This window comes from Gobius niger (assembly GCF_951799975.1).
Source record: "Gobius niger genome assembly, chromosome: 3".
Classification (NCBI taxonomy): domain Eukaryota; kingdom Metazoa; phylum Chordata; class Actinopteri; order Gobiiformes; family Gobiidae; genus Gobius; species Gobius niger.
In genome coordinates, this window is record NC_136854.1 from 20,483,388 (window position 1) to 20,504,390 (window position 21,003).

Genomic DNA, 21,003 nt, shown 5'->3' on the forward strand with positions numbered 1-21,003 from the left:
GTCAAGCAGTCTCTCTCAGTTCTCTCCCAGTACTAAGAAGTTCTTTTCACATGATCAGGAAGAGAAGAGGAATGCTATAGTTGATATTTACGCACCAACTTCCTTCCCTGGATGACAGATGTTTTGGCCTACCCACACATATACAATTCTTCCAGCAGCCATTTTACACAAAAGGTTCTCAGTGCAGAACAAATTCAGGCATCTAATTCATTTAGTCAGCTGCGTTTGGTCATATGCAAAGTGTCTATGTGGGCGTGATCAGGGCTTATGAAATATTCATGATTTCTGTTTCTAAATAATGCAGCAGTGTTTTTGTGCTCAACCCCCTGGCAAACAAACAGTAACTGTCAGCCTTGGATCAAGTGACATTTACGGAAATGCAGTATCAGAAATTGAATGCAAATATTCATTGATCTGTAGAAAACCCACGCACCCTTTAATTTCATTAAAGGCTTTATTCAAATTAAAAATAGAAATATTGAATCAATCAATCTGCATTGAACACATCTGAAAATGAAAAGTATCAGACAATTCCCTATGATGCTGGTGTTGTTCTAAATACAGCAGGGTTACGTTCTCACTGGCTAAAACCCTGTATAAGATCCCCTCTGGTATCAAGACCCCCCCAGTAAAGAGTGTCAGGACTCTCCAAATTAAATAGAGGTTAGCGAAAAACAACAACAAAAAGCTTCCGTCCAGCTTCCAACATTCACAACAGTCTGGACTAAACATTCACTGATCCCAACGCCTTTGTCCATACAATCCACACGCACAAAATAAAACATTCAACCCATTCTCATTGGTCAATATAGCTTTTATTTCAGCAAATCATACATAGACTGTAAAAAAAATGTGGTCCGTAGCGTAACCTAACGCTATCCAAAGTGTGATGACAGTGTGTGACTGGAGTAGCTACAGTGTCTGAGGTCATTTTTAAAACCCTTTGCATGTCGTTTCACACAGAAAAATGAAACAAACAAAAAAGAAAAATACTACACTCGAGGACTGAACCAGGTGGCAGTGCGTCAAGTCGAGAGGAAATTCCAAGTCAAAAGAATGACACTCTAGTTGTAAGACTATTTGATGGCACTTCTCAACATGGAATCTCTTGAAATTGTTCAATGAATGGTTCAATTTTGAGCGAGCGTCGCCAGATTTGGGCACGTAAAATAGCTCTGAAGAATCCACAAATCTGGGACCGACTTCACTTACAGAGAATTACATTAAAAGTCATTACAGCGTGTACAAATCAAGTCGAAGCAAATCATAACATTGCGACATGAGCAGCTCTTTTCTTACCAGCGAAACCAAAAGCCCTCCTATATTAGTCAATGTATATCAAATCCAGTATACTGCTGCTTATACTGCTTAACTGCTATGTAAGTCTGTGCTTTTTTATTTTTATATCTAGCATCCTTATATTATTATGTACTGGATTATGAAACATACACCAAGCAAGCCTAACATTATATCCACCTGCCTATTCACGTGTTTCAAGAACGTTTTCCTTTCATTGAATTTCATTTGTAGTACTTTTGACCAATATATTCATAGCTTTTGATAGTGTCCGACATCTGTTATGCCTGACTGGTGTATGTAGGAAACCATAACTTTACTTAACTTTACCTATACCAGTCTAGATCCAAATAATCACGATGAAAATTGAAAAAAAAAAAGCCACTCTAATGCATTTGTAACCGTGAGTTTGTTTACAAGCTTATTCTTTACTATTCCCAGCATCAAAAAGGCACACCTCTCGTCCTTCCTCCCCCACCAGACGTTTCCATCGCGGTCGGCATGGTAGCGTGTGGGCTTGTGACTGTGCAACATGTTTTTATGCATCTGTTACACTGCATGTTCAAATGCACATTAAGACTCTAAAGTAGACAAAAAAATTATAATAAAAACACATCAACGCCATAAAAACGATGAGATACAGATTGCTGATGCTTCAAAGGTCAGCGAACATAATGCTCTCACGTGTTTTTGAGGCGAGATTCTGTTTTTTGTTGTTGTTTTTTTTCATCATCTCGAGCTACAACATTTTACGTTTTTTTTTTTTCTTTTAGGCTCAACAGAAAGAAACATTACACGCTATGAAACATGCTTTGACAAATTTGTTTTGTCTTTCGTATTCATCCGAGAGTGGATTAGAAAAATAGATACATTTTCCTCCCAGCACCACCGTGTTTTTCTTTTTTCAAAACAGTAATTTGTCATTCTTTGCTGCTTGAGCCTTTAGAGATTATTCTGTACATTTTTTTTTTTATTATTTTTTATTTTTTATTGAAGCTCAAATGTCTGCTCTGATTGCTATCCGGCTACACTGCCTTTTACTTCCACTAATAAAGCGTTCCTAACTTTATCTCCATGTTCCATACAGTTACAGTCACAGTTACAAATTAAAGATCAAAAGAAAACCTCAAGAGTGCAATAATTCCTTATCTACATCTGGGACGACCCACCTATAATACACGGGAACACTGGAGAAAGAGGGGGGAGGCGGGGTTTCTTTTCAAACAGCGTGCCCTGGAGCGCTAACATACCTCGGCACTAGGACACTAAGGAGATGAGGACTGTCCAATGAGGGGGAGAGGTCTTTGCACGCGTGACCAGCGTCCAAAGCAGTGGACTGGCTGGCCTTAAGAGTCTCATGTTCACACAAATCAAAAGTGCCTATTTATAATTAGACGAGATCAGAAATGTCCAGCAGTATTTCAATTTTTTTTTTCTTCAAACAAACAATACACAGACAGAAGTCCATTGGCGGTTAGTACTATTAGGTTTCTGCCTTTTGGGGGGAGGTCACCATGATACGTGCAGTTGGATCGAATACAGTCGTCTGTTTGTTTGTTTTACGAAAGGTATTCGTCTCCAGCGTCATCGTCGTCCTCGTCTTCGTCTGTGTACTCGTCGTCGATGACTGGGTCGATGGGGGGAAGGTAATCGTCGTCTTCGTCATCTGCATCGTCTTCGGCATCCACTTGGGGGTCTCCACTGCCTAAGTCTCCGGATGACTCCAAAATCACACCTGGAAAATGAGCAGTACCACATGCCATGAATAAAGTTACTTGATTTAAAAAACAACTAAGTTACTTTACTAATTATTTGATTTTAAAAGCAACTAAATTAGACTATAAGTTACTTCATTAGTTACATTCAGCTGCGTACGACAACATCTCCATCGTCAGAACAAACTAATGACAAACCCTTTAACCAACACACCGCATTTTAACAGTAACATCTTGTTTGTTGTTGATAATTGTTTGGAAATTGTAACGCGTTAGATTACTAGTGACTGAAAAAGTAAAGTATAGTAAAAGTAATACTACAGTAATCCGTTAGTAAGTAATTAGTTACTGGCATCACTGCTCGTAAGCAAGCTGAAGTTCTCAGCCCGGCTAGCTCCAGAAATGCTGTCTTTATGCTTACGTGATCTCTGTCTCTAACAACGTATAAACAACAATCACATTTATAGATGCAAATGTACAGCACTATTGGGAAAAGGAAACTAAATGAACTTTGTTTCTCTTTACTCTTTGTCATACCTATACATGTTTCAGCAAGGCTACTTTGTGCAGCCCTAGATTTACATACACAAACTACTGGTCTGTCTGTCGCAATAACAAGACCATAATAATATATTTGAAGTTATTTATGGCCTTCTGGAAATGTACAACCAAAATAAAGCTGGAATGGCGTCATCAGTGTGATACCTACCACAGTCTGCGGGGCCATGGGTACGCGATCCGGCCACCTCGTTGCCATAGCGATCCACACACCAGCACTGTCCACTGCTGCTGTGGCACTGGTGAGATCTGTAGTAGCCTTCTTCATCACAGGATGGCAGATACTGACCTGATAGTACAATAGAGGACAAAGACAGTTGGTGCGATGCTTCACACAGTGTGTATGATTGAACCTGTAACGTGTATGACTCACCAAGGAGCTTCTTTCCCGGCTGCTTTTTGTTGATACTGGACAGCTCTGCCTTACAAGGCGAGTCTGCAGAAAGAAGAGACAAAGCTGTGAGAAAAAGCTTAAGTCGGCTGCTTTTCTTTTTGTTTTCTGTTCCCTTTTTTTGGGCAGTTCTCCTCTTTTGTATGAACTTTCTGCTTTTGTCAGGATATTTGAATTGCTAGCTGTGGTCATTACTAACTTTCCAAACATATTTCTATCACCACAATTCTTCACAGGGATGCATTTCAAAACATCTTTCACACTTTTGAGTGAACAATACTGCCACTGGTTATGTGTGTAATTAAATTCCCAAGCGCCCCAATGTCTGTTTTCACAAATGTTTGCTTTTACAACATACAGAAGTGTGAAGTGAAGTCCCGCTTATATAGACTGGGGCAGAAGCTGTGACTGGGTGAACAAAATGAGATATGTAATCATATATAATGAACTAATATTGGCCTCTGTGGTCTCAGTGTTTATATTTTAGTTTATGAAATGTAAGATACAGATTTACTCATTTAGGATATTTACAGTACAATGAAGTTGTTTAATGATCAGTTCACAAAAGAACTGCCCAAAACCCAAGGACATGGCGGGAGATTCGTATGCCCGTCTACCTGTGTATCTCTGGAAGCACGTGCACCACTCCGAGCTGGTTATGACGTCGTCCATGTGCGTGTCGCAGGATTTGAAGAAGACATCGGAGCACGGTTCATTCCTGTCCATGTACAGGCTCTTGATCTCTGACTGGTCCAGCTGCATGTCGAAGTTTGTGTCAAGGCGGGAGAACATCCAGCCGAGGGGGTCCTTGCAGATGGGTGACGCGCCCACTTCAAACTCTGCAATGGAAATGCAAGAGCCCGTTTAACACAGTAGTTATTGTAAGGAGTCTTAGCAGTATGTTTTAAAACTTACTGTTCTTTTCTGGCTTTTGGATTTTGATCCTTTTGTGGTTGCCGTTCTCGTGCAGCACTCTGAACCAGTCCCTCAGGCGGCTTACTACCTCCTTCAGATCTGATTCACTACACACTTTGACACAGAAACGATAAATATTGGTAACGCTGCCCACTCTCTGCTATGATACTGCACTACTTCAAAAGCATTCAGACTATTAATTATATACTCAATTGGATACCTCTTTTCTCAGGTGTAGTCGGTTTGGGCTGGGTAGGACAGGGGCACATGCCTGGGCACTTGACGCCGATTTTCTTTCCTGAGATACATGCTTGGTACTCCAGTTTACACTAGAAAGACACACAAAGATGACAGATGGCCAGACTGTAGGTTACCCGCAAAAAGGAACTGAAACCCCTACTAGAGGATGTGAAAGGAGTTCACTTGTGTTTTTGCATGGAAAGCAAACCGCATGAACATTGTGGTTATGTTTGTGCTGAAATGCGCATGTTTGACTGTACCTTGGTGGAGTATGAGTGGCCGTCAGTACCACAGACAGGAGACGGGTGGACCACTGGGCATGGCTTGCACTTAGAGCCCGGGCTCTGGTACAAACTGGGATCCTTGAAACTACACAACAAACCAAATATAAATTAGTTTGTTGTTGTTAAAACACAATTATAGAAGGTAGTGATATAGCTATGATAAAAAAAAAAGTTATTTCTTCATAATTTGCTTTGTGCTCATTTGTACCCTTTTGCTAGAACTAGTCTGTAAGGTGTTTGATTTAGTGCAGAGGTCCCCAACTAAATCAGTCCGCAAACCTTTCTTTCAAAACTCACATATGTCCAAGGTCCGGACATACACAGTCATTGCTCTTGAAAATATTAATTTTGCCATTTTATTTCAATGGTATTCAAATTGTTGAGATAATTCTAAATTCAGCCTTAGAAATTAAGTATATCGAGAGGATGAAAAGGCTTTGGGTCCGGACTAAAGCCTCTGGAGGTCCGGATCTGGAACCAGGTCCGCCAGTTGGGGACCCTTGCTCTAGTGGCTTTCAAAGTTTTTTTTCACTTTTAGTCCACTTCCTTAAAAAGATAAGTTATGAATAATTTGGTTTGAAGTGAAACCATTCATTCTAACCATTGTAACTATTATTGATGAAGCTTTATTTTATTGTAATTTATTTATTTTCCTTTTCTGTTTTTTTTCAAATGCAATTTTGGGAATGGAGGACTGTAGGATTGTCGGATTTGTGTGATTATTTGATGATTTGCTCACCCTGTGCATTAGTAATTGTGCTGTTGCTAAGAATGGGAATGAGGTCAGAGCGGTGTTACTGTCCTGGTTCAGTGGACAGTGTTTGAGACAGAAACACAAACATAGAAAGCCCTTTCATATCGCTTGGCAGGGCTTGCTGTTCGTTACACCGCGCTGCCAGAGCGGGGAGTTAATTGGACTGAAAGGTAATGCCACACAACAAGAGAGCAATGTAAAGGATAGACCTTCAAGAAACCAATGGAGAATCTCATGGAACAATAATTGCATTTTTTTAAAATTAATTATAAAACTATACAGTGTTTCCCATTTCAATTTCTCATTTGATTTCTGATTTGGTCAGCTGGAGGTCACTTTTGTCCTGTTCTAGTACAAAGGAACATGTTTATCGATTGCAAACTTTCTACAGCCCTGTCTTGCTTTCCGAGATTAAGCATCGGTCTCTTGAAATCTCCTCTATGCTCTAGACCCTTAATGACAGCACATTTCCAGGTAGGGAAGCTGTACATCTTGTGCCACCTCTGCAGGGTATCACCTCACATTCCCTGGTACTGACCCCATCTGAATACAATACTGGTGAAAAACTCCCCTATGAGAGCAGAAATAGGCATCGACCTTCCATCTATAAAACAATTCCTGTTTTGGGTTGGTTTCAATTCCGATTTAAATGTCTTTCGGTACTTATGGTACTTTCCAAATATGTTATTAGTCATAGTCAGATGGTGAGAAAAATTATGAAGTGAGAAAAAGAGGTGGACAACCAAATTAGATTTCCACAGAATCAGCTGCCTTGTGTCTTTCATTTCTGGTTTGGTCACTTATGGGGAACTGAATGTAAGTACAGCTTGGACTTTAGGTCTGGGTCATGTACTTCATGTTCAAGTATATAACTACATGCATGTGAACGGTCTTACCTAATTCTCCTCTGGCTGACACACGTAGCTTTTTTGTAATCCTCTGCCACACACACCTTGTGGCGGCTGCATTTGGTCTTCAGACAGGGGTCTTTGGCTGGATCAAGGGCTGCAACACAAATAATAGATGCTGATATGTGCTATGTATGTTTGATAATGAAACTATGCTGGACGGGTTTTGAGTTAGGAGCAAAATGAGCTAGGTTTGTTTGGTGTCAAGGGTATGCACGTTTATTTTAATTAAAATAATCAAATGGAAGCTTCAATTAGTTGGTTTATTAAAATATTCTAAACCTTTGTATGAATCCTCTCCAGCAGGCTATTGTCTCTTAGCATTGAACTCAACACTAACACTAGCATTCTTCACATCTAAAAGCAGATGGTCAAGTTAGCATTGCTACTTCTGACGCGGCATCCACATGAACTCTAATTGAATCCTGCCGCTGACTCTTTCAAAAACTGATCTGGCATCAGCTCTTAGCTCCCAAAGAGGAAAGCCTCTCTGACAGCTGATTTCAGATCTGACTCTCCAGCGTTGTCTCTCTCCACATACAAATGATATCAGATCCCAGGTCAGCTAACCGCCCGGTTCCTGTGCACAAGAGGCTACGCCCGGTATCACTACTGATCTCAGAACAGTAGTGAGTGACCTCTGCCTTGAAAGAACCTTACTGTAATCCCTGAGCAGCTTTGTCAGATAATCTAGGCCTGATCCCACGCGGCTAAAGGTATTGTTTGATGATACAGGCGCGCGTGTGCGGACTCTGGAGTCTGTGAAGGAGGATCAGTTGATCAGTCAAGGAGCGAAGGTGTTTGTGTCCTCATTTGCCTCCATGTTTTATAAGCTTAGCTGTGCTTCTTAACAGGGAAAAAGGAACACGTCACGACTTCTACAGCTGGAGAGATTAATTGAGAAAAAAAAGCGTAACGGCACTTTTTTTGCTGATCATTTTGTCACTGGCAGAGCTATTACTAAAAATGTTAAAAACGTCATCATTCATGGACCAGATGTGGATGTAACGGCATTGGTTAATGTGCTAATGGTAATGCCTTTAGCCAGAAAAGGTAATGCCTTAATGTGTACCATACATAATCTCTGTTTACAAACAAAAATAAAGGACACTGTAGGTATTTCCTTGACACACATGACACGTAAAAGCTGGAATTTCTTTTTCCCCCCAGAACTTTTCTACTGTGTGCTCTTTCTTCTGTTACCGGGGGAAACACATTGGATATTTACTAAGGGTTGATAAATTGCAGTTGCGCTTCAGTGTCAATGTTGATCAAAAATACATAAGGGTCATACGTGCAGGGCAACATCCTACTGACTGTATTACTCAATATAGTAACTTACTGTCATCAACACAGAACCAGTGCTACAATAACAGCGTAGGTTCTCACCTTGATCAAACGGTTTAGATGGATTCCATGCTCTTGGCTCCTAAAAGAGACAAATGCGTTGGAGCATTATTTTCATTTTGGAGTTAATTTTTGAACTGTATTCAAAATAAGTGCAATACAAACCTCCACCTCCTTTAAGAGAAAGCATTATATAAAATGAACAAGAAAGAAAATATGCTTTAGTAAGTGCTCATGACACATTCTGACAGAGAATTTGACAAATAGCATTATCAGCTGCAACAACATGAATTCAAACGTACAGCAAACGTAAGATGTTCTTAATCTAAACTAAATTACTGCAGCCAATGTCACAGAGAAGTCATTATTCACAATCTTGCATGGGTGTTTGACATCTTCCTTTCAGGCTCCGGAGTGCTGCTTGAAACTGGTCTTTATCAGTAAAATGTGCCTAATTTACATCCATTAAAGCCAGTGAGTCGCTGCCATCCGTGCTTCAAACAGGTACACGGAGGTGAGTGCGTCTGCTTTTAATAGACGCAAAATAAGCTGACACACCCAGGGGGGCAGGCCTCTGATGCAAACGTGAAAGCAGCTTAAGAAACTGGCAGCTCTCTCGGTCTTTTACACAGTCTCCCACTGTCTGAAGTAGATTTCCATAGCACTCTTTATTCTCCTATGTCGTCAATGATGATGAGATATGAATTTATTATGCCACTTTCAACTGTACACGGTGAAGTCTAGCACAGCAAAACATATAGATCAGAAAGTCACTGTTATAATCTAGTTCTTATGAAAGGGACGCTTTTACTGCGAACACACAGAGGATTCATACCTGGCTGGTGTGCGGTTAACACTAGCAGCATCTCTTTTGGTGACACCCTTGTGATGACACATAAATGTAACTTAAATGTAGCTTGTAGCGACAGGAAGGGCATCAGATGTAAAAATCTGCCAAATCACCATGCGACTAATGCGACTCTTGACAAATAATGTAGTAGCTGGGTGACACATCATAAGGAACCATGCAATAGACTGCTGTATCAACATTTGCTGAGTTTCTATGTCAATAAACAAATATAATAAAACTATAAAAACTATGTATTTTGTGAACATTCTTTGACAGTACTTTTTGCTGTGCATTACCGGGGTGAAATGACAGAATACAATCTTTAGTTTAATGCTATGTGGTGTCCATTAAAAACATGTTGACTAACCCTTTTGATTCAGCTGCACTTAATTGTAAATCCAATTTAAAGAATGTGCTTATTGGGGAAATAGTCTCTATTCAGTCTAAACTAAACAGACAAGATGTTGTTGTTTGGTCTATTATTAACATATTTTATTCTTTGCTGTTTTGCAGCTGTTTTGCAATAATAAGCTTACTATACATTGATTGTGTTCACTCCCCCCACATTTAAGATTCAACTCAGCTGCGCTCACTTTCTCATTTTTGGAGCAGATTAACAGAGTTCAGGGCTTGATCTGATAGAGACAGGAACCTGAGGAAGTGCCATGCTTTCCCATGCCATGCACATAGCACACCCAGTAATGAGAACATTTCATTATGGGGTCAGGGACACACTTTGGAAGAGTCAAGGCGGCAAAAGTGCTTGCTGCCTGATTCCTTAATGGCCTCAGCGAGCACACAGGGAAGCACACAATACCAGTGTAAACAAACAAACCTGTGAACAGAATCGTGCGGTGGCGCAAGGGAACCTGTCAGCTCCACATAACATCAAACACCTGAGTCTGCTACACTACTCATGAAACCTTCTGTTTAGGTGCACTGTACCCTCATTCTTTCATTGGTCTACTTTCAGGTTACCTTTCCATTCCACCATAGTTTGTGGCTTTTCAACATATGCAGCATTACTATTGCACTCAATGCATAGATGATTTTCAATGGACAAACATACTTCTTTTATTAAGCACATTTAGCATGATAATAATTATTTGCACACATTATATAATTAGGCCAGCACAATATTGAAAAAACAACCCAAAACATCCTGTTATTTTTGTTATGGGTATTGATAATTTTTCCCTCTTTGATTTCTTTGTTGTTTTTAGATGGCATTAATTACCTATACTGCAGTCTTTGCCAGTTGCTAGTTATGACCATTCAATTACAATTTTGATTTAAGTGCGATTAATTGAGCAGTTATTGCACTTGCTTCACTCAACAGGTCCTTTGTCCCGCCATTCTGCCACTCCTCACTTACTCTTTGTTTTTTCACTTTGTTCTTACTAACGGGTGTTCCGACAGTTCCTTCCTTCCCTTGCATCCTTGCTCCTTTCTCTTCAAACCAACCGGAGAAGTATGTGCAGACTTTAGTCGAAATACTGGCTGCATCTGTCGTGCTCAAGCTTGTCGCATGCACACACGCACACACGCACACACGCACACACGCACACACGCACACACGCACACACGCACACACACACACACACACACACACACACACACACACACACACACACACACACACACACACTCTTGTGGTGCTTTGAAGTGGAAAAGGCCCCGAGCTCTGTACCTTTCCTACATCATTCACCCTCCACAACACAAACATTATGGCACAAACACAGCCAATCACAACACACATAGGCGAAGGAGGGGAGCATGCTAATCTTAAAAAATGAGGCTAGTCAAAACAAGTTTTAAATTCATCTTTTTATGTGACATTTTGTATTTGTTGCCATGCTATCATCTTTAGCTGATCCTTAATACTTATATGAGTCACTATCGTGCAAAGTGGGAACCAGAGTATGCAGGGCCTGGGGCAGCTGTGACCATCTTAAGTGGAACCTGCAATAAATGAGAAGCCTGCACCGTAGTGCACTTAACAGGACCCACTTACAGCTTTCATGCATCAGATGAGAGCCGAGGTACATGTCTAAAACACGCTCTACTCGGGCGATAGAGGCTTTACATTAGGATGTTTTCACCACAGGAGCGGTATGGCACCTATTTGATCAACTAAAGTATATCCTGAATTTATTCTTCAAAGGGTCACAATGTATCCATACATCTATGGGTCTTTAGGTACACTTCTGGACAATGGAGTGCTAGCTGGCTGCCAAACAAAAAACCATCCCTTTTGTATTGTATAAGGAAGCCAGAGAAAAGCCAGTATCCTGGGACTGGACATGAAGTCTTTACAGCCTCTTTCAGGACAGAGTTCTGAGACCCCGTCACTACCCAGTGAAATTTTGCATTGTGATAAGACAATCTCTCGTACAGTATCTGTATGCAGTTCAGCAACTGTACAGTCCAGTGTTACACATACTCAAGATTTTATAGCCTGGCTAAAACCATTGACCTATGAAAGTCCATCCCTAGATAGTTTGAGCAAAGCAAAAAAACAACAACATGGTAACATTCACCAAACTAATATTTGAGTTGAGTCTAAAGTAGAACATTTAAATGTTTTTAAACATATATTAGCCTTTAGCTGCACTTAATAAAATGCTTCTTCCTCTCACTGCCAGTCGTTCTTTCATCTCTCTGCTCACTCTTATCTCGTAACTGTATAAGTTAAAGAATCTTAAGTAAGGCAGCCCGCGGCCAATCACAGCCCAGTACTGGCACTTCATTTGCATAATCCAAATCCTGCTCAGGACTGTAGTTGGACCTGAGGTGTGTCATATGGGTCCGGTGCAGTGATTGGCTCACATGTTTCTATCTGCCAGTGGAGAGTTTAAAAAAAACCTTGCTCATGTAGGTGCTGGAAGTTACATAAAAAGAACATGAAAGCTCTGAAAGGGGGTTTCTCTCTATCATAAATCAAGGAGTTTAAATATAGAGGAGTATCATACTGACAAGGAGCTTAGGAGACGTCTGGAAAACCTGTTTAAATAAGAGTATATCATTTGAGCCTTTAATATAGGCCTATATTTCACAGTGAACAGCCTATAAATTAGTAGATATTTTAGATCAACTCATGTCTAGTAGGTTGTAAATTTTGGTTTGCTAATTGACTTTCAGATTAAATAAAACAATACCCCAACCAAGAAGACTTCTTCAACCTTAGGCTATGCCTAAATATTATGCTCAGGAAACTCAAAACCGAACAATAACAAAAGCATGGACATCAAAATGTAACTGCACAACACAAGTCTAGCATCCTGGAAATTATTTCTTGTTCAAGGGGGCTTCCATACCGCTTCAAAAATCCTTCAATGTGTGTATAGCCTTCAGTTGGATGAAAATGACAGAGCTGAGAATGTCAGGTGTTCTCTGTTGAAAGTGCAGGCCTACAGCAGACTAGCTTCAGTGTACCTGCCTATAATTAGGCCCCATTGGCTGCTACCCCCCTCGTCACACGATGCTCTTTTTGTTCTTCGTGCTCTGATTTATAAAAACACGCTGGCAGACACATTGGCAGTGTATTTACTGTATCACTGGAGCGGGTGATGAACGTGTGACAAACAGCACAAGCGACAGGCCCCGTGACGCGTCGCTTGACAAGGAGAAAACGAGAGGCGCATGATCACAGAGCAATGTGGATGACTAGGGAGCTTTTGCTCCGATTGAGACAACACAACACGCTCACAAGGACAAAACAGTTACTCACGTCTCTGAATTTATCCCATCTCTCCGACAGCCATTTATCATCCAAAAAATTGCCGTTGTCTGAACGAGCAGACACATGGCCAAAGGCGACGGCGCACACGCTCAGCAAAGCGACGCTCAGCATCTGCGGACACAACAACAGAGCGGTGATCGGACACGGGATCAGGCTGTAAAGACGGGGCTATCACGTTGAAAACAAGTCAGAATAAGCCCATGGGCTTGGACATGTACAAAACAGACCACAACAAATGCAGTGTTTTCTTACCATGTCGCATCAGTTGCTCAACAGCCTCGATGTGCTCGCTGCCGTTTGCTGTCTCCAGTAATAACAGCGCTCTCTCCTCTTTCTCTCCCTCCCTCCTCTCGTTTTCCGCACACAACGGGAGCGCGCCTCCCAGCGTGCGCGTTCACGAAGCTTTGGTTCCCTTTCTGGCCCTTGAGATGTTCTCTCAGTCATCACACGCAAATGTATTTATTTGTTTATGTGGTCGGGACGGGACAGTGCATGTGAACACACATGGGGCGGCTCAGCATGTGAGCCACATCGGATTTAGCCATGGACTCATTTGCATCGTCTTCAAACATGTAGCAACACTCATTCATCCTGGCTTACTGTACATTTGGGAACCCTAAACCTTATAGCTGTGAAGAACAGAAGCAACATGTTTTCTATTTTTTTTTGTGGCTTATAAAATTATTCTTATCACTTTGAGCAACATCTGGGCTACGTCCATGCTGGTTTGTGCAGTAAACATTTTAGTCTGTTAATTTCACGGTGGTTCTTCAGAGGACACAGAAAGTCAGTCCAAAGGCTTGTGTGAACTAAAATACATCTTACCTGGCTTGTATAAAATCAGTAGACAGAAGCAGAATGATTTGTTGACCTCTGTGTTTAGTGCGTCATGGTGTAAAAAACAGAATGTTTCTGTCTTGTTTCTGTGCTTCGACTCTGCATGCTATGGTTGCATGTTGTCCATAAGTTCAGAGTCTCCTGAAAGTCAATCACAGATCATGTGCTCATCCTGTGGCAGCCTCTGTTCTCAGCTGATTAGGAGTGCTGCATGTTCCCCAAAAAGACATGATTGTCAGGTAAAAAAGCAAAAGAAAAAGCAACCATTTTGCTGGTCATTTATTTGCCAGCTGAAATATTACGAAAGGATGCAGCTTTCACTTTCCGATATGCCTGCCTTTACATCAGTATACGCAGTAGATGTCAAAGAGAAAGTGACGCTTTACAGCATAATATTATTCCAGCATCTGAGACAACATCTTCATACAGTGGTCCGGCCGGTCAACTCATCACTATGCATAGTGCAGCAGAAACCCACATTGACCTCAGCTTCACATCTTCATCTTCCTGAGGGGCTGTGAGTGTAGGCATGTGGAAAGATCAGAAGGGGCAGATACATTTGAAAGTCAAATGAGAACTATATGAAGTATGAAGTGCGCCTGCATCTCTGAGATATACAAGAGTGGCCCGGGAGGTCGGGTGTTAAGCAGTCAGTGCTTAAGTGTTCAACTGAGTAATAAAAAGGTGTTTTCTGTAACAGGATGCGTGCAGTGTGTCAAAAGGAAGTTGGCAACAAAGAAAATCTTTGTGGTTGACAAGAACAAGGTGATCATTAGCCTCTTTAAACTTTGCTTCTCCAACATCTCAACATGCATTGATGAATTTAGCTTTTGAATTATGGACCGGTACTGTTTTGTTGTGGCAATAAGCAAAGTCAATGCACAATCTAAACAACAAGGAGTTACCAGCCAGATAGAGCCCAAATACAGAAGGTTTCATTATTAACTTAATTAATAATTAATTAATAATAACTACATTAATTTATATTGACATCAAACTGCAACTAAACATTACATCTACAAGCAAGAGGCAGAGGTTCTTAGAAAGAAATCTGATCTGATCTAATTCTTTAACGACCTCAAAGCATTTGTTTTGTATTTTATATTACTGCTTGAGACATATCTGACTTTATCCTCAAGACATACAAAATGAGCTGTTCCTCTAGTTGTTTACACAATTGCTAACTGCATAAATTGTACTTTTACCTCAGTAACTGGTCACACACTATCTGGCATCATTCTCTGCCAATTCCAACCTGTTTGTATATAACATGCCTCCTTCCTCACCTCTTGATTTTCTATGAGCAGATCCAGTTTCAGGCCATCACATCCATCTTCGATCAAACCCACTTGTTCTTGTCTGCGTCTGTCACTTGAACATGCATACAGGGGCATGGCTTGCCAACAGATAAACAGGCAACTACTGGAACCTCAAGACCCAAGAGGCAAGACAGCGACCGAATCATAAAAGGCTCACTGAAGTAAGTCCATGTTAGTGATTGTTTTCCACTTTTTTTTGTAATTCCAAACAAGTAAAGGCACCATTATTTAAATTTGAAGCACATGGAGACTTAAACATAGTGGTGTGAATGATGTTTGGCATTTTTGATGAAAAATAAATGACATTGTATAAATTATGTCAAAGCAGTAAAGCGTTTCTTCATTTTTACAAGTACCGGATTCAATCATTGTGGTAAAATTGGTTTGAAGGGTACCTTAAACATCATAATGCTTGGGACCATGAGCTTCCTGCTGCGCCACTAACACAAGACAACATGGTGAGAACATCAGCCGTAGTGGTCCACTTTAACTCTGCTTCTCGAGTGAAATTATAAAGCACTTTTCACACAAAAAAGCAACATAAAGTACAACATAAAGTACTTTACAAGTTACATGTATGCACTGCTTGTCTTCAATCAGGTTTGGCCGGGGAGAACATAAAGTCATTAACTATCCTTGCAACTATAGATGCATAAACACGTGTTCTAGGCCAGGGATACATGCATTATTCAAAGGCGGGCATTAAAGATGTAGATGTGGTCAGACACTCACACGGGATTCATAGTTAGGCTGCGACTGCTGAAGCCCATCATCTCCTGAGAGTTGATGGGATCCTTAGTTTCATCGTAGTCTCCCCTTTTAAGTAAAGTCACACAGTTGCTGTTGACTCAGTGGCAGCTGACAAAGAATAGATCTGAAGAGTGGGGCAGAAACAGTGCATGCTTGTGTGTGTTTGAAGGAGAGCCCCGAAGCTTTTCTCAAGTAGTGAAGATTTTACAGCTCAGTGGCTTTGTCGCTGTGCACCTGCTCAACTGAAGGAGGATAAGAGGGCAAAATGGTGATGGAGGTGGGTGCAGTTGGCAAAAAAACAAACAATCAAACCAAAAAGCTAAAGTAAAACAAAAATAAACAACAGAAATCCGCTCAAAAATCTTCTCACCCTAGAGCTTTATATTGTGTTGACCATTTTTGCCCTTTCTTCTTTACAAAAGTCATCCAGAACTAAGACAGTTCTGGGCTGTCTTGCATGTACAGATTTTTGAGGTCAATCCGCAGATCTTTAATGATGTTTGGATGAAGAGACTGTGAAGGCCATGGCAAAACCTTCAGACTGCACCTCTTAAGGTCGTCCATTCTGGATCTTGTGTTTTTATGATCCTTACCCATTTATAGAGACACTTTTTCCACAGATGATGCTATGTTTTTCCTCAGAATTGGTTGGAAATTGATTGAATCCAATGGACAGAAAATTCTCCAACTAGAATTGAAAGTGTCTATATTGAAAAACATGTGCTGATTGTAGCTTCTTTTTATTTTATTTTATTTTTTTTATTATTAATTGCATGTGCTTGTAGTTTTATTCTTTGATTATTCCTGTTAATCTATTGCATGTTTCACTTGGTATCAAAGATAATTCTTTGTGAACCAAAACATTTCAAAAACAATAATAAAAAAAATCTGATAAGAGTTTCATCCATGTCACAATGAAGACATTCTGCAACGTTATAGGCTATATGTGCATAATTATGAATCTATATTAGCATATAGGATATGTGAGACAGGAAGAGAACCCGGATGGAGTGAGTGACTTATCTCTGGAAACAGACATTTTAAGGATAACAGCTCCACTCCAATCCATCCAATCCAAAGTCATGCTAATAGAGGAGTAAAGTCATGGACCTGCTAACACAGGAAAAGACAATACAAAATAGGCGCTTAATTTCAGTGTGTTAGTACATATAAGGTAAAGAAGGGGGTCAGCTAGGATACTTGAAATGATATAATGTGCATGCAGACATAGAGACTCATCTTGCTATTAAATATCGCACTGCTTTTATTTTACAAGCTGTATATCACTTTACCAATTATTCCCTTGTACAGTTCATATATGGGATTTAGACAGAGGACAGACCAACACACACAGACGCCTGCACACACGCACGTACATACGCAAAGAGGCACATAGCAGCACATGCTTAGACAATTTATAGAAAATGTCCTTGTAGACAGGGGTCGCCCTGGCAATTGTATGTTTTCCATGACATCTTGTATGGAAATGCATATGAAAAAAGTTCCCTTTTTCTTAGCCATTTTGAGAGTATAATCGAATTCACAAATGCTGATGCACAAATGCTAGGACAGCCATTCCCAAAGTGGGGTCTGGGGATCCAAGGGGGGCCTCAGAGTCACCGATGAGGGGCATCCTAAGATTGTCCACACACCATTTACATAAAAATGAATGGGTGTGAAACTAACCCATAACCCAATGTGTATTTGTTTCTTTGTAATCAGGATTCAGCCTGTGATTTGTTTTAGGAGATATTAATGACAAAAAAAATTACATATTCTTTGAAGAGTGAATCCTGAAGCATCATGGGTCACTGAAATGGTACCATCTGTACAGCCACTGAGTCCCTGAAAAGTCAGATACGCACAAATACGATTTATTTATTTATTTTTCCTAAAAAGTTGCACCTTTAAGGTGCAAAACATTTAAAATCTGGTTTAATTATGTTAGTTTGGATACTGCATTTTAATATTTGGCCTAATTTCATTGAACTATGACAAATACATAAAAAAAAAATCATCTTGTGACCCCACTACAGTGCACCGAGAACCCCCAGGTGGTCCCGACCCTCACTTTGGGGGCTGAGCTAACATGTACCATACCTTTACAACACTGGAGTGATGGTTGCTGTAAATGCGCCTCTGTCACCTATGTAGGTAGGTAGGCTATCAAGTAAAAAATCATCAGTTTGTAGCAAGAAAAGGCCTATATTTACCACATTAACAATGACTGCCTGAGAGAGTGTGTTTTTCTTTCAAAAATTAAGTCATTCAATATTTTTTAAACGGTAGTGTGCAAATATTGGCCTAAAAATGTTTAGCAACAATGAGTACAGCAGGAAAACCTTATGAGCCATATTCTATTGTGGTGTTAGTATCCCTCTTGTGGTCACTAGTGAGCATTACACGCATGCTTACTATTTAATTGTTTAGGCCTATAGCTATGGATTAGAAGTCTAAACCTTGGCTATCTACAGCAATCTGTGCCTATATGTGTATACGTACATACAGCTACATAGGGCCTAAATAGCATACATACATACTCCACGCACCTAAACTATGTGTTACTAGAGGCTTTTATTAGATACTGTATTGTTCAGACAGTCTACACTTTAGGCCTAACAAAAAGCCTGCTTTAGTTATCGTATGGTTCTTATTTATTGCATTCCTTTTATGTAGCCTATTTATTTGTCTTAAAAGTACCTTGTGATTACATTACAAATATTTAGACTTGTTTTACTCAGCCCCCCACTGTATTCTTGTTTGTCTCACAAACATAGACTCAGCTCTGTCACTCCTCACAGGAGGCTTCGGTCATGCTCTGTGGATTGGGTGTCCCAGGGTGATAAACAATTGATACATAGCTCAGGTGACACACCTGATCTGTGGGGGCAGAGGGAGAAAGGAAGGGGTGAGGGGTAGAAAAGAGAGAGTGGAACAAAGCGAAAGAGAGCAGCACTCAAAAGCACTAATAGATGGACCAAGACTGGCACAGCTACTGATGAGTCAGGCCATGGGTTGTGTGGACTGGGAATGTACGGAGAAAAATGAAGTGTGTATGGGGAGCGAGAAGAGCTGGTCTCAAATAAAGGCGCTCTGTGTTGTGTCCTTAACCACACACAATGAAGACTTGACTAACCTCAACCTCATCCTCATCATGCCTTGTCCGGCTACTACTGGCTGTGTGCATTTGTGTGTTTACCATATAAACAGTCTGTTAGTTTACATGCCAACCTCTGTCTGCAGGATTCACGCTCTCCTCCAGATACGCCTCTGTCTCCAGTAAACAATGGGGTGCACACAACCCCCTTAGGCTATTCTCACAGGCCGGCCCGCATCTTAGGCGTCTACATTAATTACTAGGAAAAGCAGCTTGATAAATTTACAGGGCCAATAGGCTCTGATGACTTAACGACACTGTTAAACCTGAATGCAAATGAGGGCCACTGCATGTGAGCACATATGTGTGGTCAACGTTGCTGCGTTGTCCCGCAACTGGAACAGCAGCACCCAAGAAATCATGCACGAACATCCTACACCTGCGTGCACGGTGCACCGTCCCCACCCTCATGACTCAACCAGCCACTCGGGCGGTTTTGTGCCCTTGCCACTCCCTTACTTTCCATGTCCCCGCTCCGCAAGTCCCGCCTCTCTCTCACCGCCCGATCGGCCGTCGGTGAAAGGCTAGCTTGATGTGTACTCGGACATCTTCGATAACTAATGTAGTCTAACTTCACTTATGGGGTCCAAGTGCTGACTTTTACATTTTTACAGAACCCTACGCTTTAGAGTCAACACAGGATTCTCAGGTCAACGGCATTTCCCCCTCACCTCTCTGGAGCAGGTCTACACTTAAGGTAAGGTCAATACACATACACACACGGGACAACAGGTGTAACTAGCATAGTCGAGCTCTTGTAAAAAAAAACATCGATTTAAGATCGCCGTGTAATATATGTGGTAGGAACCAATTGAAACGAATATCATTGTTTTAATGGTTTTATGCCACTTGAACTTTTCCCCCAGAGAAAAGTGTCAGGTGTTACGGCCGAAACCAGAAGCAGCAGGTGTAGCCGTGCGATGTCCACGTAACGCACCTGCGAGTGCCATTGAGTAATACATTTATAAAAGCTGTTCGCCTCCTTTACACTTCCTTTGGCTCGACACACAAACGTTTCGACCTCATTGAAACTAGTCTTGCGAGTAATGTCAGTTGACTCTTCACTTTCCCATTAACAATAGCTTTGTCAATAACCAGTCAAACGCCTTACGCACCGTAGCTAACGTTTAGTGAATGCAGGTTTACTTTGATGAACTTTTCCTAAAATGTGAAGCACTCTCGTCTTTATTTCTGTGGAGGTGTTTCTTTGCTTCAGGAACTTGAACAGAGTTATAAATGTTTTACGTCAGAAATGATCGTATGATGTGAGTTAACTCTAGCACACTGCTGATATGACCCTTAAGTAACGTAACGTGCACGAGGAGGTGTCAAAGATATAAGAATAACGTGGATATGAAACCCGAACGTAACTGCATTACAGTCAACATGTTTAAGGCTCTGATCAAAAATAATATAAAAAAGTAACAACAAAAAGAACACTACAGATATATAAACTATATATATATATATATATATACATATATATATATATATATATATATATATATATATGTATATATATATGTATATATATGTATATATATATATAAACTAGATATTTTCAGAGAATGTACCCTAAAGTTAAATGAAACAAATATTTCTTAAAATAAGATACAAGGAAATTAGCTGAATTACACGTAAATAATTTAAACTTTGTTTCATCTCCACCTGTCACCTGAAAGCTTTTGTCACTTTCTCATGGAGGAAAGAGTAACCAAATGCTCTACACATGTAAGAGTAGTGTTACTTCAAAATAAAGTTGCTCAAGTAGAAGTAATAAATACTGCGTGATCAAACTTCTGTTACTGATTACTACACTCCCTGCAAACCTCTCTTCTCGATTTATTTGATATGGGGGCTATTGACTTTGAATAGTTCATTCAATGAGAATTGGTTAATTTTATTGCTGAAAGAAATGTCTGTGCTTTCCAAAATTCAAG

The 21,003-nt window shown here is 40.5% G+C and overlaps 2 protein-coding genes across 3 annotated transcripts in view; one reads left to right on the plus strand and one right to left on the minus strand.

The window, feature by feature from the left end:
* Positions 1–21,003, plus strand: part of ugt8 (UDP glycosyltransferase 8) — a 133,295-nt gene that overhangs the window by 99,065 nt on the left and 13,227 nt on the right. Inside the window, exon 1 of one of the 2 annotated variants that reach the window (XM_079553923.1) lies at positions 19,548–19,760. The exons of the other annotated variant lie outside the window; for it this stretch is intronic. The gene's annotated coding sequence lies outside the window, so the exon portion shown is untranslated. Of the gene's footprint in view, positions 1–19,547; positions 19,761–21,003 lie in introns of those variants that run through there. 2 annotated transcript variants of the gene reach the window in all.
* On the minus strand, positions 1,576–13,388 carry spock3 (SPARC (osteonectin), cwcv and kazal like domains proteoglycan 3). Its single transcript, XM_079553949.1, has 11 exons — positions 13,253–13,388; positions 12,989–13,111; positions 8,451–8,490; positions 7,050–7,158; positions 5,376–5,484; positions 5,096–5,204; positions 4,876–4,989; positions 4,578–4,799; positions 3,943–4,005; positions 3,721–3,858; positions 1,576–3,031 (listed from the first exon to the last, which is right to left on the minus strand). The coding sequence occupies exons 1-11, from the start codon at positions 13,253–13,255 to the stop codon at positions 2,856–2,858; spliced, it is 1,206 nt and encodes a 401-aa protein (XP_079410075.1). The 5' UTR covers positions 13,256–13,388; the 3' UTR covers positions 1,576–2,855.

Excerpts from the sequence above, each read along its gene's own strand:
- spock3 (XM_079553949.1), bottom strand. Across the intron at positions 8,491-12,988 it reads GATGGGATAAATTCAGAGAC|GAGCCAAGAGCATGGAATCC; the intron begins GTGAGTAACTGT and ends TGTCTCTTTTAG. Across the intron at positions 5,485-7,049 it reads GTCAGCCAGAGGAGAATTAG|TTTCAAGGATCCCAGTTTGT; the intron begins GTAAGACCGTTC and ends TTTGTTGTGTAG.